Raw genomic sequence first — 25,975 nt, 5'->3', positions numbered from 1 at the left:
CTTCGTTTTTTTGTCTTTGATTTGACTGTTACATTACCACACATCATATTATTGACGATCAAAACTGGATAAACTTTGCTTCTTATGTCATTTGCATGTCAGTTAAGTATAGTAAATAGAATAGTAGTTGTTCGGGCAGTTTCACATACCTCTCGACACACTCGACACACAGGCTGATGCTGTGTGCTCAAAATCAGTTATAAATAATAGCGAAATGAATGAATAACGAACGGATGCGAAAGTCGTAGAAAAAGAAGACTAACTAAGACCTAGCGACGAAGACGAAGTACTCATCCATAGACATGAACATAGATATACATACATATGCGTGTATATATTATATACTGTATATATATATATATAATTGTGTGTAAATATATATAAAACGTTTCTAACAAACACGAGGCACGTCGAAATGTAAGTAAGCAAAAAATGAAGTTTTTTAAGATTTTTTTGGTTTTGCTTCCGACTCGGGGAAATTTGGTGGCTTCAGTTGCTTTTTCGTCTTCAGTTGACTTCACTTCACTTCACTTCACAAGGCTGCGTGTGCACACATTCGTTCAGGGGTGTGAAGTGTGTGTATGTATATGGATAGTGTCTGTTTATTTAATCTTTGAACGGTTTAACTCTCAACTAACAATAACTTTAACGTGATTCTATTCTCGTTTGGCTTCGAAAATATGTGCTCCTCTCCTTTCCTCTCCTGTAAGACTTAAATGTGCGATACCTTAACAGCTGCATTAACTTCGTTTAGTTTACTTTCTGTACGCTTTGTGCACTAGAGATTTAAGTTTAAGTTCCAAATTATTTACATCTAGCCCTACAGCGTTTCGCTTTGACGTTTTAGTGGTTTGGTTTGGCGAGTATTTAGTATTTTCTCCGCAACCTCGACTCGACCTCGATGTCGAAATTTACTGGAACTTGCGAGTGGCAGTTCGGGCCTTCCAGACCTTGACCAAATTGTAGGCAAAATAGAGCGTGAATCCGTGAACCTGGAAGCCCACAAAGCAGAAGGCGTACCAGAACACTCCATATGGATAGCCCTGCAAGCAAGAATTTCGTATTTAATGGGATTTAGGGTTGTGCCTGGACACTGGATCTGTTCTCCACTTACACGCCAGATGAAAATGTCCGTCTCGTCCAGCTCCAGGGACTTGTCAAGGGTCGCAAACTCCCACACGTCCGAGAAGTAGTAGACGAAGCAGTAGAGCAAGGGCAGGATGGCAAATACCAGAATGGCGATCATGTACTTCTGCATTTCGCGCACCTTATTGCCACGTGCCGCGGACAGGCCGAGGAACGAGGTGAGCAGCGAACCGGCCCATACGTACTCCCACCAAAGCGGCGGAGGCACCTCCAGTTCCTCAATCTCCAGCACAAAAATGTCCAGGCGATCCAAGATGTCGGATGTCAGCTTGGCCAGCATCACGAAGAAGAGAAGGGCATGGAAGAATATGCAGTACTTCAATCGTGATTTATTCAACAAACTGCAACGACAAGAAAAGGTTTCCACCGTGAATAGCGCTATTTGGCTTACTTCCTGCTGCGACCCTATGCTCAAACATGTACACAAACAGTGTTACTGCCAAAGGTAGCCAGGCTCATGACATGCCATGCTGGCACATTGCCCACCAAGGTAGCGTAGCCGTCTGGTCCGTCCGAATGTGTCTTCCGTCCACGGAGTGGTTGCTGGGGCCAGCGGCCGCATCTCTCCTGCTGCCTGCTTGGCTAGGGTAAGCTCCGGCAGTCGCAGCTACTGCTAGTAATTAGATAATTTCCTGCCATTGGGTGTGGGTGATCTGGGCAAGTGGTGGTAGTGGTTTTCAAGTGTAGTGTTATTAACCTAATTTGATATGTGCCAGCTACGCGCTGCCTGAACTCGAAGTCGTTGCCGTCGGTGCCCGCGACCGTTGGACCGCCGCGCGTTGCCATTTCGTTGCCGTCGTATTTCGTTTTTACACGTCGTTGCTCTTATTTTTATAATAATTCCTGGATATTTATTTATTTTTTTGTTTTTTTTTTTTTGGTATTTAATCGCTACTTGACGATGAATCCGCATTGACCAGGTACTTCTGTTCGATTTTCGGTGTTTCTGTCGATGTTTGTTGCTATCGATGGTTGTTGATAAGGGCATGCAAGGAAATGTTCTTATAATTTAAACAATATGCTTGCTTAACTAAGCATTGTCATTTAATGGATCGATGTGTAGGTGTAACAACAGAAGGTTGCTCCTCAAAATGACTTCCGATGGCACCGAGTTAACACGACCTGAATTAATCCAGTGTTGTTCGATTCACAACTGCAAATTAGCCTCATTAAACAATTTGGCCAATTCTCTAACACAATTTAAAATTGTTCGATGGTATTGATTGATGAATACATGTTCTACACCAAAGACTAAGATCAAAGGCTCTCTTTATTGTATTGTTATTGAAAAATGGTTCAGAAAATGCAGGGCATACATAGACTTTCTGGTAACTTTACGGTTGCTACATAATTGCTAACTACATATTTAGTTTCTACATATGTATAAACAACATATTGTGAGAAAAAGTAAGCAAGCATGGAATGGAGTAGGAAACAAGACTAATTTCTAGTGTAAAGTATATTCAAAAGTTTAGTCTGACAAACAGCTGCGTTCACTACGACAACACTTTAAACTCTGGTGGCGCTTACGATTTGGTATTTCAAAATTCAAGTAAGTTGACAGCCCGTTTTCAACAGCAGCAGTGTTGTACATGGCGTGACGACGAGCTTCAACAATCAAACGGCCATTCCTCGAAGCGCCACTGTGCAGAAGATTCCAATGTCGGTTATTTTTTATATTTAATTATTATTTTTTTCCTATTTAAGTGGAACAGAGCTCGAATTACAGATACAATTATTTTCTGTTATAATGCAAAATGTGGAATAAAGATTTTGATTTTAAGAAATCAATTATCGCAGATTATGAGATATGTAATATCATAGCGTTTGGCTTAAAAACTAATTTCCACTACGTCAGAGTGAAATTATCATAATTAAGGGCACTTACGAGTAGCATTTAGGCAAATTGCATTCAGCTGCAAGCTTTGTCCTCCAATCAGACCCAGTACGGAAAGAGTGCCCGCCCGCCCACTGGCTCTCGCTGAACTTAGGCCTATTTCCCCACCTGTTGCATCGAAATCCATAAATCAATCAGACAGAATAGGGAAAAACCATGGGGAAAGCAGATGGGCGGGTCGCTTGGGACATAATGGCGGGAGGGCGCATATTTAAAAATAAAAATAACGAATTTTGCATTCTTTCTCTGCCGCTCGCGGGTTTTCTTTTTCTTTATGCTCTGCGTCTACAAAAGACGAGCATGCGGACGTGTGTCATCATTTGAACGTCGCTGTTTCTCCCGGTTGGACGCGTACCCGCATGCGATCGGTCGAACTTCAGTGCTTTAGTGATTTCTGCGGTTTCTCCTTAATGCCCGTTGTTGATAATTTCTGTGCGAATGTTGACTCTGAGCTCGGCAGCTGAGAGTTCTAAATCAAGGGTTTAAAGTGCTCATTACCAAACGGATTTATCGGTAATTTCTCAAAATAGAAACGCGTTACATATGTATGTACATATGTATGTATGTAATTATGTAGTTCAGGCAATTAATTGCACTTCTGCGCCAAGTAGTTGATTATTGTTTGTCTTTCGCTGCGGTCGCCACAAAATTATATATTAACAGACTTTGTTGTGGGACGACACCGACCCGAGTTCCCCTGTCGGAGCTTCTGTGGCGGCGCATGTTGGCACCCTCAGCTGCTTTAGTGTCCCAAATATACATACATATGTATGTACATATGTCCATATTTACATACCGACAATATTTATATGCATATGCCTCGTCTTACCTAGTGAACCTTGTGATATTTGCCTAACTAGTATTAGAACCTGACATCGACATCGATCAACTGCTTTAGATAAGCGACAATAACTTACCCCTTTCTTCCTTCTTTTTTCTTTGCAGTTGCGTGCACCCTATCGCCGTATCGCCCTATTCCCTGTGATACCTTGAGACTCGAGATTCATCCAAGCATAAGTATATCCAGTCCCTTGCCGTCATGTCTGCGCACGCCGCTGACAAACGCGCCTCGTTCGCGCGTCGCGCCGAAAGCCTGGTGGAGCGGGTGAGAGTTATGAATACCATTTACGAGGTACCGGCATCAAGTGACCACAAATCGTGAGATATATGATTCTGTTCTGTTTGTTTTGGCTTCCACCGACACCCCACACCCAGTATAACTTTGTATGCATTGGTAGATGCGTTCTCCTCCTAGCTGCTGTTCTTTCCCTTCCTTCCTTTCGTGAATTTATTTGGCCAAAGTCATGTGCGCTTGCATGGCTCGTAAATCATCGCTCGAGGCGGAAAATGTATTTCACACATTCACACAAATCGAACAAAAAAAAAACACAAAACAAAGCAAAACGAAACGTAACGAAACAAAGTCCCGCAAGGCCAGGGGCGGACGGATAAGAACGGACCCGACCCCGCCCCTGGCACGGTGCAGACACATCCGTGCCATATCGATATTTATTTGATTAGAGGCAAATTGCTCGTGGGCGGGGGTCAGAAGCTCAGGTCCCGTCCCCTACTTGGGCCTGTCTCTGCTCTGCTCGGCTCGGCTCGGCTGCTTTAATTAATCTTAAATACATTATACACATCGGACCAATAAGTGGGGCCAAAATGTACTCGGATCAAGGTCACAAGAACACTTGCCGCTATCACAAGAGTGATTGCTGGCCTTTTACGGGTGTGTGCCTTTGACGCTAATGTTTCTGGGGTCTGTGGCTGTGGATGTTGCTCTAGTCGGAATGGGACAGAGACACTGCTTGTCTGGTCGACCCAAATAGAGGGGAGGGTATGTACATATGTTCCTGAGCTGGGAAACGCACCATTTGGTACACTCTCGCTCTGGCTGACTGGCTATTTATTGGGTTAATTGAATGCATTCCTTTCAGATAGAAAATTAAGTCTCGAATGCTTTTTATTATAGAAACAAACAAACATACGGAGGTACATATATTTGTACTCATCCATTAACGGATTTGAAACTCTTTATATCCCTGTTCGCAGGGTACAAACAAGTCATTGCTCGGTGTCTCTTCCATTGTCGGGCTAAAAATAAATGTCCCAATGCGAATAGCCCTCCGAAATTGTATGGTCATTGTGGCTGTGGCAGCACAGCATCTCTGTATTTGTGCATCTGTACATCGACTGAACTGCAGCACAATGGAATTCCAACAGAAGCACAAACAAATTTGTCAGGGACTGACTGGTGGAGTAAATTAATTGAGCTACAGCAAAGAGTTACATCGGAGTATGGAAATACATTTACTGGTATTACATGTCCATTAATTAAGGCACACAAAGATACACAACTGCGTGCACCCATACACCCATCCAATTCCAGAGTTCATTGTACCACCCAAGCAATGTCCGACCCATTTGCAATCGCCTCTGTGCGAGTATGAGCATTTTGTATACATAACATTTGGGAACGTAAAACGCCTGTGCGAAATATAAGTACTTATAAAGATTCGAACATTCATGCAAATCCCGTCTGCTGATTCATATGCCAAAGGGAATAAGAATTTACTCAAAAAATAAACCCGATAAGCAGTTTGTGTTCATATAAGAGTTAATCCAAAGCCACAAGCAGAAAGATTAAATGACGAATTTGTCATCACAATGTACATAAATAAATATATAGTTTCTGTATCGAAAGACCCAGTACATAGAACAGAATACGTTTACTTCTTTATGTTACCAAATTTTCTCGGATTAAAAATCCAAAAATAATAATTACAGATCCAGAAAATCAAATTTGTATTCTCTACGATCATATATCAATCAGTGCGGAATTTTGGATTTTTCCACTTTTAACATGAACACTTTCGATTGAATCGAGTTGAAAACAATATCTCAATAACAGTTCTCAGTAAGCGAACAAAAACGAGAGAACCACATTTGAAAAATGAGAATTTTGTTTTCATCATTGGCACGACAGACGAATAATACAAAATATAATATTATTTATAATACATATTTCGTCGCGACCAATTTTGACGATCGCATACCCTGAAAAGTCTTTTAAAATAATCCCCAAGAAATTAGTAAACAATTTTAATATAATAGAGGATATACAGGAAAATGTAAAGTCTGGTTTATAATGAGTTATTTGATCTGATATTCATGTGATTTTCCTCCGCCCAGTAAATACTCGATGCTTCCCCTTCGGCAAGGGATTGGTTTTCATAATTTGTTGATATCAGTATGTGTATTTCTCATAAGTATATAATTGTTGAACTTTACTGAAAACGAAATTAAATTCAGAACATGTACGCTTCGGCGGACAGCCGTTGTCCGTTGTACGTTTTCGCCACTTTTCTTATTGTTGTGGCTAAATATAGAACCGCAATAATATTCCCACTCACCCCCAGTTGGCCGGGGTATTCTTAAGTATTGCAAAGTGGAGGAATTAAAAATGTTAATTGAATTTTCGGGGCCAGAGAGCCTCGTAATTCGTTCAGCTTGGAGCACAAGGGCGGGGGAATGGGCATGGGAATGGGCATGGGAATGGGCGCGAATTGCCCTAAAACGGCTTTTGGGGCTGGGGAGTGAGATAAATTAATTCGAATTCCAATTTGGGCGAGTGGAATCCGATGGTGATGATGCTTATCAATCAGCTGAGGGATTTGGGTGACCAATAAGTTCATTTGCATTTCATTCGGATTTCACTTCCCCCATGGATGATCGATGTCTTTATCAGGCAAATGCTTGTACTCATACGGATGATTGTGTTTGCCTACTTATCGACAGCTTGGCTTGGGCGAATGCGTTGAACGCTCCGAAAATAGCAGCAAAAAAGCGCAAATACATGGGGGAGCAGAAGCGCGACGCGAACATAACGAGCAAAATAAATGAGCGATAAAAAGCTAATAAAGAGCGGCATAAATAAATGCGTAAATATCGAGCGAGAATACATACGAGTCTGTACATATGGACATCTTGAAGGCGGGGAAAAACTCGTCTCGGTGATTGCCTGCTGCGAGAGAGGAGGAGGTGGCTTGTGCTTGTGGTGCTGGGTGCCAGCACTTGCCACGCTGTCATCCATCGACTGTTTGGCCTTCCTAAGACGTGTGTGTTTGTGTTGCCATTTGGGCTTAAGTGTTCCTGCCTCCAGCCAGAGCTTCCACTTCCATCAACAGCCTTCTGTGCCGGTCTTGATGTTGCCGTCTGGATAGAAAGTGAAAATGTTTGCATACAGTTTTGTCCTTTAAAAGTCCCTGCACTTGAATCCATCTGAGGTCAGAGCTTAAGCTGTTGCAGATCCCAATTCCTCCACTTGACAATTTCAAGTACATAAATGAAAATTATGTGCAGAACTACTACAAGTGGCTAATATCTTTTTGGCTCAGAGTGATGTTGACATATAAGACTATAAACGTGGAATATTAATGGATTTATTTACATTTCTTAAACCCGCTTATTCTTACTGTTTGTCGGAAGCTCTTTAGCAGTCGAACAGCTCTTTTTTCCTTTGCGTTAACCGAATCTTGATAGGTCGCTTTTTATCCCGCGAGAATTTAATGTTGTCTGTAAGCTAGGTTTTTTCTTTCTCCACAGCACTTTAGAAACTGCCATAAATGGAATTCCCTCGCTTGACATATTCCAGTTTCAATCATAGTCCACCTGACACTGCCACTCCCACCTGACCTGTGTTTCCATACGGCTGACGCCTTCGGCAATCGGCTTACAGACTTTCAATTGTACTCATGCGTTCCCCTGCCATCCCTTTGCCTAGGGTGTCTGTGTTGTCTCCTAGCAACTTTCTCCATTGTTCTGTGAGCTGCGCTTTCCACACAGCCACATTGCCACACCTCCACCAGATTGCAGCCCCCACCGGCTAACCGCTTAAGTAACGCGTATCTTGTACTTATTCGCTTTTGTTTTACTCGACATTTTCCTTCGCGCACACATAAATCGCTTTCGTTCCCGCTGTTGTTCCGAGCACCTGCCTGGAAATGGCTGCTGTTGTTGTTGTTGCTGTTGTTGTTGTTGCTGTTGTTGTTGGCCTGTCACCTTTGTTTAATTCCTTTGTCGTTGTATGTCCTCCTCCGCTGGCTTTATGCTCTTTTTATCATTATCGCCGTCAGGGCGTTTGCTTTTTGTTTAATTAAAGCGCATGTGAAAGTGGAAAGCACAAATACAAATTATTTGACTTTTTATCCATTGTGTTGTTTGACGAGTATCGGAGGTAAATGAAAAGTGTTAAGCCATGCCATAAACAGTTCAAACAAATGCAGTATAAACTAAGTGCTTAATGGTGTATGGAATAAGCACTAAGGAATATTTATATTTCAATTAATTTATACATTTATTTGAAGTTTATTTACATATTTCCACATATTTATACATGTTGAAATTCAACGGATATAACGTATATTTCGTGTTCCTAAATGGCCTTCATGCCATCCCTCCGCCTGTCTTGACTGCATTAAATGTAGCTTAAAGTTTAAAGGACTTTTTCTCCTCCATTTGATTATTCCCTAATTGTTGCAGCGGTTACAAGTGCTCCGCACTAGACTAGTCCTCCCTCTTGGTAGTGTGGCGTGTGCTCTTTTCAATTTAACTTTAAATTACTTTGAATTAATTCAACATGTTCCCGCTGCATCAGCGCATCAAAGGACGATGTCAGCACATTCCAACGTAATCCTCACTGGCACCACAATCATCATTACCATCACCATCGTCATCATTGGCAGCAGCTCCTCGAGGACAGGGCCACCACGATGTCTATGCATATTTATTTTCATTTTTCTCAACCATTTTCCATATTCATCCCGAAATTGTTTCGTGCCAACGTGCCACGCCCCCGCATGCCCAGCTTGACCTAGGACACGCATATTTCTAATGCGCATTTAGTTTTGGTTGTGGCTGGTAGGGGTAGGTAGAAGCTGGATGGTTGGTTGGTCTGAGGCTGCGGGGTGTGCGCATTTCCCGCGCGCTGACAAATTAGCACATCAAAACAAAAAGGCGTTCGCCTGCTTAGGACACCCACAACAACGGACTGCAACAGAAACAATGAAGAGTCTGCTCAACAATACGGCAGGGAGCAAGGCTCTGAGCGAAGTGAACAAAAGATGGTTTTCTGTGCTATAGTGCTCGCATAAGCCCCACGAAAACACCCACATAAACATAATCCAAAACCCATACTCAACCCCCCAAACATACACACACGCACAGGCACTAAGAATAAATGGACATGGACAATGTGTGGGTGGATGGAAAGCTGCGCTCTTTAAAGTAGGCAACGGAATTGGATTGCTCTTGGAGTTGCCAGATATCAAATGATAGAGTAAAACACTATGAATACTCTTGATGCAAAGTCTACAGTATTTTGTTTCTTTTCATCTTTTCCAACTGGTTCACTGGTTGAATTTCGAAGCCACGCATTTTGCGTACGACTGTCTGGCAGCTCTGTAGCGGGCATCGGAAACAACACCTTCCCAGCTAACTGCCCTACGGCAACATTTCAACACTAACCCCACGCCGCAGCTCACCCTCTTATCTGGGCCACCAACACATCTCTTCTCTGCCAGAGAGAGAGAGAGAGAGAGAGACCCAGAAACCGATGCCGTTCTGCCATTTCATCTTCCATCATTTTGTTTTGCTCCCCACTTCGTCGTTCGCTTGACTTCGTTTCTCTGCGGCGTCGCACAGTGGAATTTTTTCCACGTACCTTTTGCATTTTTATATTAAAAGCTAAAGTATTTAGTTATAAATATTTGCAACAACAAATTGTTCAACCAAATATTTCTCATTTACTTGAACAAATTTACGAAATTTATAAACAGTTGCACATATAGATCTGTAGATGAATCGACACTTTTCGTGAAAAGCCCCATTGTGTTGCGTTGGGGCTTTCGGGTCTCGAATGATGCGACGGCGATGACTGGGCCTGGCTCGCTCGTTCGATACTGATAAAGCTTGGCACAGTCGTCGCTGTGCTTTGAACGTTGCAATACCGAGAAAACCAAAGCCCGTAGCCAGTGAAATCGGTGTCGAGTGTTGCTGTGCGCCTATTAGAAGCGATTTCAGGACACACTGTTTGTGTGTTGGCCCAAAGTTAGAACGCAATAAGACCCCAAGACTCCGTGAAAGAACCGCGTCTTCTCCACTGAATCATGTCGAAGCCGGGCACACCGAAACACGGCGGTAGCGCGAGCTCCTCCTCTGCGGCTCCCGAAAAGATAAGCGTAAGTTTTGACAGCTCATTTCTCAGACTGCAGACTGCACTCCTTTGCTGACTTGGTACTACTCGTGCTTTGTGCCCGTTCGCAGCATCGCTGCCTCCTGTCAAGTGCCCTAATGTGCTTCTAGAACTCTCAGTGTGTGTTTAATTACCTGCGTGTTTGAGTAGGTGTTGCTCAAACTCATGTACATACTACACACATCGGTAAATTTCGAGTTGTTGCTTCCAGAATGAACTGGCTCTAAACGGCCCGTGATTTCTTTTTAGGAGCATCGCTTATAGGCGATTATCGCATTTATGCATATAATGTTTAACAAAACGCTGCGGGTATATTTATGCGTGGAATTTCTAATGGAATATTTGTGTGTGGTTTGCCTTTAAAATATGTGTGCAGTTGTCTTAAACAGCAAATAGGAAAATGTTCCTTCTCTGCATTTAATTGTCATAATTGTCCCAGTCACACATTTACTTGCATTGGCTTGCAGTTATGTATATGATATATTAAAAACTGTATTTATGCATTTTCTGTACCTGCAACCTGCCTTCGTGTGCTGCCTCAAACTTCAACAAAAGTTACGGCTCTTACCTGGACTCTAACACTCTAACTCTAACCTTGTATGCCCAGCAGCCCAGAAGCATCCTCTGTGGCCGCTGCTGCTGTCAGGCTGCCATTTGCTAGTTGGTGTTATTTTCTGATGCTTTTTCCCCTTATTATTCGTACCTTTTCTCGCTCAAAGGGCATAGCCGTAGCATACTTTCTGGCTTGTGACTCATAAAAATTGCATAATTGTCGTCCTGCATGAGTTTGTGCTAGACTGTGGCACTCTGTGGGTGACCATTACATTGAATGCTTCTTTTTACGTGCCATTTGCGGTCGCATCTGGCACACAATAATTACGTGGACCAGGCCATAGATATTTAGGTGCTTAAATGGCACAAATTATGGTCTTTGCTCGTCCTTTATGTAGCCTTTGTTTTTTTGATTACATTGCTAATTGGAGAGGGCTGGTCTACGGCTTAGCGGACTTTGACAGAGCTGGAAAGGGCCAATTTCAGTCAAAGTGGACTACACTCCAGCAAGTTGAATTCTTAAACCCATCAAGCTACTCATAGTAATGGAGTTCTGCAAAGATTTCCCATGAGACAACAATGCATTCCACACAGAATGAGCTAAGCCATTGCAGAAAATTATAAAAATATGTTTGTTTTTTTGTGTTCCTTTGAAATAAATTCAAAAGTTATTTCAAGACGGGAAGCAAGAGAAGAAATGAATTAAGCTCTGTAACTTATCCAATTCCTGTACTTGGATTAAGTTCTGCCTCACAAACCCTTCCTCCCAGCAGTGAATGGCTTAAACATGATTTGATTTCCTCATCTGCTCTGCTCAGCCCCAGAGGCTAGGACAGGACGGAACGGACCGCAATGGGACTGCAATTGCAATTCAAATATGCTGAGGAAAGGACTTTGGCTGGCATCAACCGCAGCAATATTTTTTGCCAGATTCGCTTTTGTTTCTTTGTTCGCTTGTGTTTTCTGCTCTTAGTTTTTCGCTGCCTTAGGCCGAGTGCACTCATCCCTTTAGGGGAGGATGAATGCGAGGGGATTTAATTAGGGAAAACACATAATGTCGAGGCGGCTGAGTCCATGTCCATATGAGCCCATTCATTATATATGAAATTCTCCAGTTTCATTTCCCTGCAAACGCGCATTCCAACTGATTTTTGTGCCCTTTGAGCTTTTGGCTGAATAATAAAGGACAGCCCGCGGGGTTTCCACTTTCGGGCTCGAAGCAAATATGCTGTAATATGTCCTGGCTCACACGCTGCCCTTCGATAGTCCCTTTCAGGTTCATGTCATCAGTGGGCAAAGTCCAGCACATTGAACGAACTTCCATTCTCCCGCACGGCAAAGTTTATTTTTCTAAGTTTGTTTTTCTTTCCTTTGTATGGTATCCCCTTACGGCCGGACAGGAGGATCTTGTTGACATCGCCCCTGGACATTGCAGGCATCAGAAAACATGCGTTCCATTTATCTAATTGTATTTTGTATTATTTTTTTTTCATGAATATACCCAATTCCATTTGACAAAGTGGGTTTCGTTCGGTTCTTCAGCACATTGAGGCACATTGCTGCCGCTTTTGCCATGGGAAAAGTGTCAAAGTTTTCAAGGCAACGTTGCCCATATGCCGCGTGTTACCATGAACCTGTCGGCCTCTTCGTGGCTTCCTGCCTAACTTAAACAACATTTAATTGGTGGCTTTTAGCACCGGCCTGCACGCTCCCACCGTTCGTTTTTGTCTATTAAAAACCGCTCTCGCCTCAACAAAAACTTTTCGCATCTCTGCTTTGAAAACTTTTCCATAAATTTTCAACACTCTTACTAAGCTCTTCCAGCATTTAGTGCACAGGTATTGTTGGTCTTCCCTGCCTAATGAGTTTGCAGAGTTTCTTACCCTTATTGAGAGAGTGTCAGATCAGATACCAGCATTCTGATGTTATGATTTTATTCAAATTCAAATTATTCGCTGAAATTGCTTATGCAGAAAATGATATTTTGTGTGCAATTTGTATGTGCATTTATTATTGCAAAAATCGAATTCTGTGGCACTCTGTGCATGTCCAGAGCACCGCAATGCAACATGTTGAGCCCACATAATTCGACCTGCGGCATTTTGAAATATTTATTATGATTAATGCGCTTTCAATGGAACGATCCCGGATTGTGTCAAAATGCAGAACCATTAATATTGCAGGCCAGTGGCCGACCAGAGCTAATTAAATTTACATTACCATTAAGCATGCCAGCAAATTCCATCGCCAAACAAGCCAACATCGCAATCCTGGCCCACACATCCAGGGGAACTCCCAGCGGCACTGGACCGGCATAGAGTTACCGGGGCGACACATGACAGCACTTAACCACGAGTGGGTCGGGGTCGGGGTTGTAGTCGGAGGCAGCTGGAGGCTCCCCAAAGTGCTTCAGTGCAAGAGCGGTTATGAAGAAAAAATCCATTTACACTCGAATACATTTTTGGTCGAGTCGAAATAAATAAACGAAGATTTGCCTGCGCAGGAAGGGCAGGGCACGAATGACCACGAATTACGAATGCAATAAATGTAGCCAAGAGAGAAATCCCGGCGATTGAGTTAGGCGTGTCTGGCAAGGGAAATGTTGATTAGCCGAACGGAAAACCGAACACAGACTGGAGCGTGGCAAATGAAAGCAAGGCAGCAGGAAAACTGTGGCTGTGTCTGTGGCCAGGGATTGAATGGCCAGCACTTTGTTAAATATACTTTCTGTTGGAGTGGCGGACACCTCTTGTGGTGGACTTGACTCTCTCTCTCTCTAGAGCACTCGACTCATGGCTTGGCTTTGTTCTCCACCGAAGCTCGTGAGCTGGACAGCTGCGTTGCTGCTGTGGGGCCAAATCAAAGACAGATTTTGACCCATTTCCAACTGGCTCCCATTGAACAGGTAACCAAAGGCAAACGAATGAAACTGAATGAAGGGAATTATGAATAGAATACACATCTCCCCTCCGTTAAAGCTTTTCACTGTCAAAACTGAAACATTTTGTTTGTTTATTATGATTTATTTTGAGTACATTCACAGTCGTTTTAATCGCGTTAAACCTTTGCTAAACGATTTAGCACACAGTTGACAACATTCCAAGAGGATGACATAGATCACGGCATGAAGGAAATTTCAATAATTTGCATAATGAGCAAAAAACGAACCACTTATACACCCACAAATGTGTGTGTGTGTGTGTGTGTTTGTACAATTTAAAATAAACACGGATTTCAACTTAGTTGCAGCTTGACGGAAACGGGATCCATCATCCGTCAGCCATCAAAACCTTTTCACTGTGAAATCCATCAGGTTCCAGCAGAAATCCAACGGAATCGACCGAGTGACTGACTGACGGACGGGATGCCAGGGGCAAAACGCAAACACACACACACAAGAGTGGAGTGGAGAGGAGTGATATGGGGCTGTCGTACGTAATAGGCACTTAGGACTCTGCCACATGATTACGACAGTAAGCGTGGAATCATGATGGGTGGGTTTACGAGTCGAGAAAGGGAACAGGATCGGGGTTCAACGGCAAAAGTGAAAGCGCAGTCAGCCAGGAAGCTGCAAAAACAGAAAACTGGCAACGTCAGCAAAATCAGGGAAAATATGGAACAGTGGCTGGCGAGGGCGCGTATCCGTACTATCCATAGTAGAGCGACGGGGAGCGGGAACACGGAAGAGGGGTTGAGGAATTGAGGCAGGAGCAACGAGGTCAACGAGTTGACACGTACATAGCAGCAGTGGCAGCTGCAACTTGCAGTCAGAGCTTGAGGGCAATGCCTCAGTTATGCGATGGCCTACCATCTCCATGCTACACACACCCGTCACGCACCCCACATAAATCTCATTCCCCTTCTGGGCAAACAGCAAGAGCAAGTGGATACAGTTTCATGCATGTTCTGCAGGCATTCGAGCTCCGCTTTGGATGCAACAAAAGACAACATTTCGGGTGCAGTACACAACCTCACATGGTGGTATGGGAGTACTCATAATATGCAGATATTTGCTACCTAAATATGGGTACGGTATAGATACTGCTGCATCTGCTCCTGATACCCAAGAAAAAACAATTGAAATGATATTCCGACTATAATATACTCTTCACTCGGAGTAATCTGCAATTTTATGCACGTTCCCCTGATGCTTTTACTTTTCTTTACGAGTACCTGGATGCTTCTGCTTCAACTGAAAGCAAACTTTGGGGACAGGACATGAAAATGCAATTCGTGTAGCGAACTTCTTTGTTGCTCAATTCGGTTGATGGAAAAATAAGTTTCGTGTTTACAGCCCCAACCCACAACGAAACGTAAAGTAAAGGAAATAGCAGAGGAGGATGTTCCACTGACAAAAACAGTCAAATGAAAATGAAAACAGCTTTGGTGCGGTTAAGGTCGGTTAAGCTGAGATGTCGAGGGGAAGTTTATTTAAATAATTGCACAGAGTACAAATGCTGGTGGAGTACCCGCACTTTGCGAATGGGGATGCAAATATTGATTGATTAGCATCTGGCAGTTTTCAATTGAGTCAGCTGACGACCCATGACTACCAGACAAGTTCCCATCAATTCATCCATACACCAGCTACACGTGTTTCCGTCACAGGAAAGCTAGTAGTCAGCCGCCATATGTCTCAATCAGAACCCGAGATGCACTGGGACGGCGGGATCCAAGGCAAAGTGCAGCCATTAGCCCACTGGGTGGCAGTCAATTAATATGCGCGGGGAGCGAGACTTTTCCAACATAAATCAAACGATTGAGCCTAATGGTCTTTTAATTGACTGATGACTCTGATGCCTCTGACGATGTAAAGAGCCAGCAAACAAGCTGCAAACTGTCTCAAAAGCCCTTCTGACGCAGAACCATGTTCGAATTGGACCTACAGCAAAGGAGAACGAACCACCCAACCCGAGAACAGAATTTCACTTGAAAGTAAAAACAACTTTTCCTGCGTTCATGACATGTGTATGTACGGATGTAGACGGGTTTGCTGATGCTACATCCAGTCAGAGTCGAGCAGAGGCGCTCTGTCAGCCGCAAAACATCAATCATCAATAATGCGCCAGCAGGTAGAGGTTGAATGAATGAATGAGTATCGACATGTCGTAAAGTGCAGTCAGCCAAGTGGCACAGCAGGTGACGTACACTCCTGGCGCCTGTCCTCCGCTCGTTTATTGGCGATTTCGTTATTTATAAGCGATTTTCATGGCATCAGTGCATTTGTGAATGTGGTTCATATTGGATCTGTCAGTTCGAATGGCAGGTGCATAAATACAACAAATTCTGAAGGTAAAATTAGTAGATAGAACAAATAAAGATATTTCACTGTGAAAGTTATCGAAAGTTGAGATTTTCCTTCTCAATCTGTTTAAGGCAGCAGCGCTGTTAGCAGCGAACTGTTGCTACCAGCGGATGATTCGGCTCGCCATCGCTCATAAAGTAACTATATAGCATCAGCTCTGGCGCCAGCCATGAAGAAACTATATAAGGAGGCCTCGTTGGTGGCAGAGTTACTCGCCGATTTTTCTTGTTGTCAGTGCATTGTCGTTTCACTCACACTTACAACGAGAGCCCTTTCACTTGCACTTATTGACAGCATTGTCAGCCTCCCTAATTTTTGCCGACGAGACCTCCTTATATAGTTGCTTCATGCTGCGATCCATCAGCACTGGCGCTAGCCGTTAGCTTCGCCGAGTACTGTCTCTCGTTCCACCCCCAAATTGTAGCAGCAAAGTGATTCTTTTACATCATTTCATAATTTGCAATCTGTCCGCTGTGATAAGTTCCACTTATAGTAAAATTAGATACAAATACTTGACTTTGGCATCTTTACATTCGGATTGGATCTGCCTAAAGTATGCTGAGCTGATTCCATTCCACTTGTCCTTCACTCACTAACATACACACACAAAAACGCATTGAAACACACTCGCACACTCGAACATTCGCAATCAATTAATGCCAATTGATTTGTGACGACAATGTGCGCCATTTGGTTGTTGTTTGCTCTGCCATTATTCCGGACTGCCATTGCCAGACCTCCTCCACCCCAATCCGCCCACTCACCACAATCGAATAGCGCTGTCGTTGTTCGTTCGATTGTCGTTCCAGTGCAACTCTCTGATCCTGCATCCGGTCCCGGCTTTGTTGGACCAGCTGGCCTTCAGCTATGCAAATTCCGCTCAAGAGCCGTAGCAAAATAAGCGCATAATTGCAAAGCAGGAAATTTGTATGATTTATTTATGCTTTTAATTTGAATGCAAAAGTTTTTATTGGCATGTTGGACTCTCTCGCAGGTGGAGTCTCTGCCGCATGCCGTCGAGCACTCAACAAATGCATTTACATAATACGACGGGAACTCGTTCCGTTTATTTATCCATTTGCTTGTTTACACAGCCCCACTCCCAGGGGGGAACTAAACGGAAAAAACATTAAAGAGCTTAGGCAAAGTCTTAGCCAAAAGATATGCTCCGTAGCCTGACCAAGACATGGGCAGAGTTCGAGTTCTAACTGTGCTTGACACTTGTACAGTTTCACTAAATTTCAATAAATGTTCGATGGCTACACATACATATGTACATATATGCCGTTCGTATGTGTGGTCTCGAGTGTGAGTGTGTCTTCATAAAGGATGCCCAGCACGGCTGACAATGGACAGCTTACCTGGCAACCCCCCGTTGGGGGAAACTTTGTGGGTTTATTTGCTTTCCGCTTTAATAAATTTTGAATCGAGCTTAGGTAGAGCAAGACCCATCTGAAATTGATAGCCGAACACACAACGCATTGTTCCAATATACTGGGTCGTACAGTGGGCTGCGTAGCATTTGTGTGAAGTTTGAGTTTCAGCGATCGATATTGACCGGGGCCCCAGAACGAGTCAACTGTCGGAATAAGTAATTTATGAAGTTGAAGGAGCCAATGGCATCGATTGAATAGAAAGCCATTGAATGGAATTCTTCAAAATATTTAATACAATTGGTTAATGCCGCAAACAGGTTGCTCTGTTACTCTGAAAGGAATCTCTCAGCTGTCACTACTACTACAACAATTTAACTTCCATGAGCATTTTTCCTGGGTTCCTGGGGTTCCGTCATCAAGGACCTGCCAAAAGCAAACGCACATCAAGTCAAACACAGTCAAAAACATTTTTCGGTTCTCCTGTCTTTTTTTGGTCATTTCATGCCCGTCATTTTACACGCTTGAGTTTGTGTTTACAGCATCGTGAAAATGGTTATCCCCGTTTACGTTGCTTTCAAAGTTTCCGCTAACACATAGCATAGAGAATTCCAATTCTCTCACACTCTAATTGGTCTCACTTCATATATTGAATAACGCCTTTGCAGAAGTACAACATCAACACGGAAAAATGCGGGGATCTGACTGTCATAGTGCAGGTAAGGGAACGAGAAGAGGACGAGGACTCGGGCCAGACGAGTGTTGGCTGACAATGTTTTTCGTGGCATAATTTAGGGCGACCTGTCGCAGCAGGAGAAGCGAGCTGTTTTCATCACTGTTCATGACTTGGGCTGCAATCGTGAGTAGAGCAAATGGATGCTGACTGTCACTAACCGACACTCCCCTACAGATAATTCCTTCCAGGAGTTTGTGAGCAGCCCCTGCATGACCGAGATAAAAGAACGCTCCTGTTTCATCCATGTCGATGTACCAGGACATGCCGACAACGCCGAGGCCCTGGCCGAAGGATTTCCGTTTCCATCGCTGCAGTCTCTGGGTGAAGACTTGGTCACCGTTCTGGACTATCTGCATGTGAAGTACGTAATTGGCCTGGGTGAGGGGGCTGGTGCCAATGTGCTGGCCCGCTTTGGCCTGGCACATCCGAGCCGGGCTCTGGGGCTCATTCTCATCAATGCCACCGGCAGCGCTGCCAGCGTTCTGCAGTCATTCAAGAGCAAGGTAGGTCGAGGAGCCTGACTGCCCTGATTGGACTCATCAGTTGACCAATTAATCTGTGCGCACTCTGCCTTCCCCTTGCAGTTCATTAGCTGGAAAAGCGATGAGGTGGCCCAGTCGGCTGAGAGCTTTCTTATGTATCACAAGTTCGGGCATGTAAGTAGTTACAATTACATTTTCGGGGGCTACAGATGTTGTGACATACGTTCAAATGTACCACTTTTTGCGTCCCTGGAGTGTGTGGGTGTGTGTGTTGTTGTTGGTGTTAAATCGGTGTTGTACTCACTTTACTTTTACTCTATTTTATGTTCGATTTTGTAACAACCAACCAATCGATCCGAACTCTGTTCGTCTGCGCTTAAGGTCATGGAGGTAAACAGATCAAAACTCGTTTCGTTTCTTAAATAAATCTCTTCCAAAGCATACCCTACCTCAATTTATCAATTGGTACAACAATGCTTGTCTACAAAATTGTCCAAATACACAGCGTATTCCTATGTCCATTTTGTAGCATGTTCGACTATTTATTTATTTCTTAAATCTCCCCTTTACTTTCTTTTAGCACTGGGTACGTACTAGTTCCTATTCCTAACTTGATCCCACAAGAAATCGGCCTGAAGCTACATAAATTTGCCAACATTTTCCAAAGAACTATCAAAAACTCTCAAGTGCTTTCCCCATTTGCTTTTGTTTTTCTGCATTTTGTCTATCTTTGTGCATGACTGTACGCTGTAGCCGTTATGCTAGTGTTGGAATGGTAGTATCCAAGTAGAGTGGCTTGTTTTTTGTTCACGCTTGCTCAAAGTACATAAATAACTTTCGGCCACTTGTCAACTGTCTGTCTCATGCAAATGTTCTGCTTACTTACACTGCGCAAACAAACAACAAACTTTATAGCAAATCGTTGGCGAGAATCCGGACAAGGACAAGATCGTGGCCGAGTATCAGAAGCGTTTACACCGTTCGCTGAATAGCAAGAATGTGGGACTCTATGTTAAAGCATTTATGAAGTGAGTTTACATTTGCATTATGACCTTTAACACCCATTAACACTTTCCACCAATAGTCGAAAGGACCTTACCCTCAAAGGCTGCAAAGTGGATGTTATATTGATTACGGGAATGCTCAGCCCATATGCGTCCATGGTGGAGAAGCTGCATCGCGATGTTGAGAAGGAGCGCGTAACTATCCTGAAGATCGAAAGGGCTGGCGATGTCCTGGCCGATGCAGTAAGTACTCAGTGGATTGTCCTTCCTGTACACACTCTCATGTCTCAATATGTAAACGATTTCAGCCCGGTAAAGTGGCTCAGTCCATTCTACTGTTCTGCAAGGGCCAGGGTCTGCTAACCTCGGTGGTGATGCCGGGTGTGGATCGCGGACGCGCCTTCTCCACCGCCAGCTCGGGCTCCTTTGAGAGTGCCAATGGATCACGACGTCTGTCGCGTGGTATCTCCATGGAGGACTACGACAAGCCGAACATTCGGCGCCTGAGTATTATGAATAGTGAGTTGCCTAAGAAGGAGTAATCTCGACCACACAAATTGCTTCAGCCTCAGCCACAGCGAGAACCACAGCTACAGCGAGAGCCACATTTCAGCAGCGTTAGTAGATTACAAATAATTGCATATTTAATTACTTAAACTAGTGAAATATCTTTAGTCTGACCCGAAAAAACAAACATCTGTGTAAACATACAAAAGCCCAACAATCATCCCAGATGCAATCGTATTACCTTAGTCAAATGATCAACATTTTAAGCAACATTTTAATTAGCAATCGCTTCGAATCGCTTTGAAAAAAAGAACAGCAGTAAAAAAACAATATTATACATCCTAATGAAAAGTGAGCAGATGTATAGGTTTAGTCTTATGTACCCCCAAGGATCCCACCTGTGAAAACGAAACGAAAGCAAAGAATTCATATCTCGTACTCGTAAATCTTCCAATCGAACGAACTTAAACACAACTGCTAAAAACTACGAAGAAGCAATCATCTATTGTAATACCTCCGATTAGTAATCTGTACCTAACACGTAGCAACTTAATGAAAGTACTCTCAATGTGACTCCTTCCTAACTTATTTTAACCCAAGTTGTGTACATTTTTTTGAGCTGTCCCAAATCGTTGCTGTTTTAATGAAATGGAATCGTATACATACATACATATACAAGTTACATAGCGTAAGCACCACTGCGTAAGCGGCTTATATAAAGTATTTATAATAAAAGTAGGCACACACAGATTACACATTTGTAAACAATCAACACCAAAATCAATTTAAACACCAAAGAACAATTGACAGCTGTCAAGCTTTGAGGCAAGCAACAACCTTTTTGGAGCAAGTTTTCACTGCAACTGGTTTATCGCATTGGCTTTTAGCATAATTTTTAGTGTTTACAACTTCGTCAAACAAGCACTCAGCATAATAGATGCAACATGCAACAACACAGTTACACAATAAAGTTAATAAAGAAACAAAATAAATTATATTCTCTTATTCCGTTCACCGTTATATATTGTCTATGATCAAACCATCGAAACTATTGGCCAGTTTACACTAGGGCTGTATCTACATATCCACAAATAAATGGCATCAACTATCTCTAATCCATTTTCCCATTTTTTCCTATATTTTGGTTAATTTCCACCACTTGATTGACTTTTTCGTCACTTTTTCGGTTCTAACAACGCAATATTCGGACGTCGATAGCAATGGCGAGGTAGTGTAAACAGGCCATTTGACTTTTCCGAAATATCGGAACTTCGATAGTACGTCGATTGTTTGCTCAATCGATGGTTGAATTAAAAATGATAAGGTATTTCGATACTATTTTGTGGGTCGGGCGGTATATTTTATCGATAAATCCGCGGTCACACTGATTGCCAGTCCAATTTTGCTGATTTTTAACAAACAAATTTATGAACAATTACCGAACATAAAATGTTAATACAAAGCTAACTTGTGCCACTATCGTTCACCAGGAGAACCGCCCTATATTTTCAACCACATCTACATGGACGCCCCCCCGCCAACAAAGCCTCCTCGGGGCGTCAAGTATGGCAAGGATGAGGTAAATTTCTTCAAGCCAACGCTGAAAATTATCTTCGAAACATAGAACTGTCTCATAACAAGTAATCAAAAATAAATAAGAACTGCGAATCCGGCCTCTGGCCTATAACATTGTTTGTTAGAATATTGTTTTGTGTGCCCTACCAAGTTGATGACGACACCACCTACCTTGGACTGTGGGTCGCTTTTTGTTGTTGCACGCCCACTTTTGCGATTTATTGTTATAATAAAAATTGGGCCTGAATTGTGCGTGTTTGTTATTTCTTGCTTGTGTAGTCCGCAGGTTGTGGCTTTCTGGTCAACGTCATCAAATCCCTGGGATTCAGCGAGACGACTGAGGAGCGCCAGAAGGAGAAGCTGAAAATTGAACAGGAATTCAAGCGCTCAGACCTGCGCCTCAATGAACTGGTGTCTCGCCATGACCAGCAGCTCACACTAGTACTGCCACTCTTCAGCCAGGTGTCCACAGAGGTGACAGCCAGCAGGGAGCGAATACATGCCGTGAAGGAGAATCTGGGTGCCTGCAAGCGATTGCTCCAGTGTCGTCGTGATGAGCTTAAGAAGATGTGGACAGACGCAGTTCAGCACAAATACGTGCTGGAAATGTTGGAGCAAATGTAAGATTATCCACTTTCTCACTCAAAGGATTTAATGCAATTCCTCTACTTATAGTCAGGAGCTGCGAAAAGTGCCACAGCGTGTGGTTAGCTACACCGCCAAGCGTCAGTATTTGCATGCCAGCAAGGCGCTAACGGATGCAATAGCCACGCTCAATGGCCCTCTGCAGGCCGTCGAGGGCCTGTCCGACTTGAGGGCAGACCTGCAGACGCGTCGTCAGCAGCTTTATCAGCGGCTGCACGAGGAGTTGGTCACCCAGGTCTACACGAATTCGGCCAATGAAGCCTTCTCCTCGTTTCAGCGCACTAATTCCAGTCGCCTTAACTCTAGCTTCACGCGGGGAATAGGAGCTCGCCGCTCCACAGATCGCATCGAAGCGAATGCTCGTGTTCGCAAAGCTCTTGCCGAAATGGCCCAGTGTTTCGATCTAGATAAGGCCGAAATTATTGAGGATGCAGATTTGATATACCCGGAGCTAAGCATGAGCTACTTCGTTGCCATTATTGTGGAGTCATTCGGCATGCTGCACAAGGTGCCCGATTCCCTGGAGTCGCTGCGTGTTCAAATACAAACGGAGCTGCTCAACGTGGTGCGCCACACAACGCACCAGTTGTCGCTGAGTGCCACAGCCACTGGTGACTCCAACCCGCTGCTCATGCTGCTGGAGATCATTTTCAAGCAATTCAAGGCTATTGCCAAGACGCATGCGCTGCTGCTAAAGAATTATTTGTCTGTGGGCCAGAAATATTCTGTTGTTGGGCCACAGCCCTACGACTTGACGGACTTTTGGGCGCAAGCCCAGTCAGTGGTTAGTACTTGCTCGATTTGTACGTTTTGAACTTCATGCTAACTCGTAGAAACTCTTCTCCATATTTAATAGCTGCAACTGCTGCTCACCGACTATTTGGATATACAGAATGCAGCATCGGATGAGAGTGCCCAGACAGGGTTTACGGAGCCAACCAGCAACATAAACTCATTCTTCCTAAGGCGCAAAGTGCCCAGCACGAAGAGATGCATGTTCAAGTTTGACAAGTCCTCGCACGTAGGGAGCAGCGGCAGCAGCAACAGCAACAATGAACCATTTAAGGAGCATCGTCGCAACGCCTCGGATGCCTCTGTTGATGATAATCTGTCCGCTCAATTGGGAGGCAGCGGCAAAGGCTCCACCAGTGGCCTCTTTCCCCACGCGAAGAAGCAGCGGGAGAAGCTGATGATCTGCACCCCCGATCAAAACATTATAACCAAAGTTTACTTACCTCTAATGGGATATATTAAGGAGATAGAAAACTTTATGAAGTGCAAGCCAGGGTAGGTGTGCGGTGCACAGCAAAATAAGATGCGTTATATTTACAATCTGTGCTTTGCTTCCAGTCAACCGTGCAGTCTTCACGACTTTGTGGACAACTATATAAAGGATTCTTTCCTGTCGAAGGGCCACAATCGAAACTTGCAGCTTACCATCGAATCGTTGTCGAAAAATCAAGACGCCTGGCGGACGATCATTAGTCCCGAGGAAATGAAGGCACTGAACTTGAGTAGACCTCTCTTACAGTCGACTGTGATGGTAGAGCGGCGACTTATGGAGACAAAAAGCCTCATCCACGACTTGCCTTGTTATTCGGAAGACCTGCTCAAGATGGTGTGTGCGCTGCTGAAGGCGTACCGGGAGATATGCCAGGGCGCCTACAGAGGAATAGTGCAGCCAGACTCGGAGGACAAGCGAATCTACAGCGTGGCCTGGCTCAAAGACGAAGACATCAGCCGATTCTTAAAGTAATGAAACTAGATCTAGGATGGAATTTTGTATATTTATATAACTGTTTACTCTTCTTTCAGGACATTACCCAACTGGACGGACCTTAAGACCTCTAGCCAGAGGTCGCGTAGCAATCGCAAGCTTCAGCGAGGAAGCTTTGAGCCCTCGGAGGAGGAGAGTCCCCTGCAGGTGCAGCAGCGAAACATTCGTGAGGCAGAAATGCTAACCAGTAATTTGGGCGAGGGTGGCATCACCCAACAGGAGATTTTGGTCGAGATCAGTGTGCTCAAGGAGCTGGCCATCCTTCAAGAGAGTATGGAATGGTTTTCCTGCCGCGTTTCAGAGTTTGCCAACGACCTACGTCGGCCTATGGTAAACGGACTGAACTCGGTTCCGTCTGAATGCAGCGCCGATGTAACCGTCAAGGATGGAACGATCAAAGTGATGACCAACTTGGCTCTAGAGTTCGATGAGCTGGCAAACACATGTCTGCTTGTGCTGCATTTGGAGGTTCGGGTCCAATGCTTCCATTACTTGCGATCCAAATCCAGTGTAAGGACCAACAGCTACGTGGGTTCCAAGGACGACATTCTTGAGCCGGATCGTCAAGTGCAGGTGCTGACCAAGCGACTCTCCGAGATGGATGAAGCCTTCAGTGCTACTCTGCATCCGCGAAAAACCAGGGTAGGTTCCGCATCTCCCTCTGTGTTCATTTTCCTCTAAACCATTTATTATTTTTCAGTACATTTTTGAGGGTCTAGCACATCTCGCGTCGCGCATACTTATCCAAGCGTCCAACTACTTGGAGCACATCGACCAAATCACCGTGCAGCGCATGTGCAGGAACTCGATTGCCCTGCAACAGACGTTAAGCAACATAACCGCATCGAGGGAAGTGGCTTTGGATCAGGCTAAGAACTTTTACGAGTTGCTCTGCATGGAGCCAGATGTAAGTGAGAGACAATTATGCTGAGACAACTGAGTTAATAATTTTCCCTTCACCCAGGAAATACTGAATGCACTGCTGGAACGTGGCACACAGTTTTCCGAGATGCAGTTGCTCAACGCTTTGCACTTGTCCTGCAAGGCCTACAGCATAACCGACGCCAATTTATTGGCTTCCTATCAGCAAAAGCTTTCGGACATACTGGGTGCCAAGCCCTCTAAAGGTGTGGTTGTATAATGTTCGTTAAAAAACAAACACAAATTTTAATATGTGTTTAAATGTGGATCATCCATGCACATACACACACACTCACTTAAGCTGTAGTGTAAGTGCAAAATGTCTTAGTCTTAAACTAAAAATGATTATGAATGTTTTGAACATGTTTGGAAAGCACTTGGTGTTACGATGTAGCCGTTTCTATACATATATATATTTACATATTCTAGAATTCATTAATTCGATATTTTAATGGCTTATACACAATAAATGAAATATTAACAACGAAGTGTCTGTCGTATAGCAGGCTTCGGGCTGGTGTCACTTGAGCATATCCCTTGCAGATAAAAGATAATATCGTTTTCCATTATTTGATTGATTTCAAAATTTATCTTTCCACAATACTGTGAAACATTCGAAGGAGATAACCGCTTACGTTTCGCGCTGTTATTTTTTGTTGAACCCTATTTTGTAAATAACAAGAAGTCATGTCAACTAGCCAGTCTTGTGGAGAATTTATTGATGAACTGGATAAAATTTTAGTTCTACCACTGACAATCACTAACTAGCTAAATAATATTAAATATAACATCAAAATAGTGGA

At 43.7% G+C, this 25,975-nt stretch overlaps 2 protein-coding genes across 12 annotated transcripts; one reads left to right on the top strand and one right to left on the bottom strand.

Annotated features, from left to right (window-relative positions):
- On the top strand, positions 1-25,660 carry LOC117585681 (exocyst complex component 4). 11 transcript variants are annotated; one of them, XM_034275284.1, is made up of 18 exons: positions 13-417; positions 3,989-4,175; positions 18,194-18,244; positions 18,321-18,384; positions 18,436-18,764; positions 18,846-18,917; positions 19,125-19,133; positions 19,659-19,771; positions 19,828-19,990; positions 20,056-20,266; positions 21,745-21,833; positions 22,109-22,449; positions 22,505-23,258; positions 23,331-23,761; positions 23,825-24,226; positions 24,290-24,893; positions 24,952-25,158; positions 25,216-25,660. In XM_034275284.1, exons 2-18 carry the CDS (start codon positions 4,083-4,085, stop codon positions 25,390-25,392), a joined length of 4,110 nt encoding a protein of 1,369 aa, XP_034131175.1. In that variant the 5' UTR covers positions 13-417; positions 3,989-4,082; the 3' UTR covers positions 25,393-25,660. The 11 variants fall into 11 exon arrangements, 10 of the variants coding, with proteins under 10 accessions (XP_034131181.1, XP_034131175.1, XP_034131180.1 ...); XM_034275289.1 differs by having other exon boundaries at positions 3,989-4,148; positions 25,216-25,392; XM_034275286.1 differs by lacking the exon at positions 19,125-19,133 and adding an exon at positions 19,324-19,329 and having other exon boundaries at positions 25,216-25,392.
- On the bottom strand, positions 581-2,026 carry LOC117585686 (protein jagunal). Its single transcript, XM_034275301.1, has 3 exons — positions 1,844-2,026; positions 1,115-1,487; positions 581-1,043 (listed from the first exon to the last, which is right to left on the bottom strand). The coding sequence occupies exons 1-3, from the start codon at positions 1,930-1,932 to the stop codon at positions 912-914; spliced, it is 594 nt and encodes a 197-aa protein (XP_034131192.1). The 5' UTR covers positions 1,933-2,026; the 3' UTR covers positions 581-911.
- Positions 25,661-25,975: the final 315 nt, after the last annotated feature.

This window comes from Drosophila guanche, unplaced genomic scaffold, assembly GCF_900245975.1.
Source record: "Drosophila guanche unplaced genomic scaffold, DGUA_6, whole genome shotgun sequence".
Lineage (NCBI taxonomy): Eukaryota > Metazoa > Arthropoda > Insecta > Diptera > Drosophilidae > Drosophila > Drosophila guanche.
This window is presented reverse-complemented; position numbering and strand designations above follow the sequence as displayed.

Bases quoted from the DNA above. Each gene is read 5' to 3' on its own strand.
- LOC117585686 (XM_034275301.1), bottom strand. From the start codon at position 1,932: ATGGCAACGCGCGGCGGTCCAACGGTCGCGGGCACCGACGGCAACGAC. The intron at 1,488-1,843 runs GTTAATAACACT...TTGTCGTTGCAG, and splicing joins GCTGGCACATATCAAATTAG to TTTGTTGAATAAATCACGAT. The intron at 1,044-1,114 runs GTAAGTGGAGAA...TCTTGCTTGCAG, and splicing joins CGGACATTTTCATCTGGCGT to GGCTATCCATATGGAGTGTT.
- LOC117585681 (XM_034275284.1), top strand. From the start codon at position 4,083: ATGTCTGCGCACGCCGCTGACAAACGCGCCTCGTTCGCGCGTCGCGCC. The intron at 18,245-18,320 runs GTAAGGGAACGA...GGCATAATTTAG, and splicing joins ATCTGACTGTCATAGTGCAG to GGCGACCTGTCGCAGCAGGA. The intron at 18,385-18,435 runs GTGAGTAGAGCA...ACTCCCCTACAG, and splicing joins TCATGACTTGGGCTGCAATC to ATAATTCCTTCCAGGAGTTT.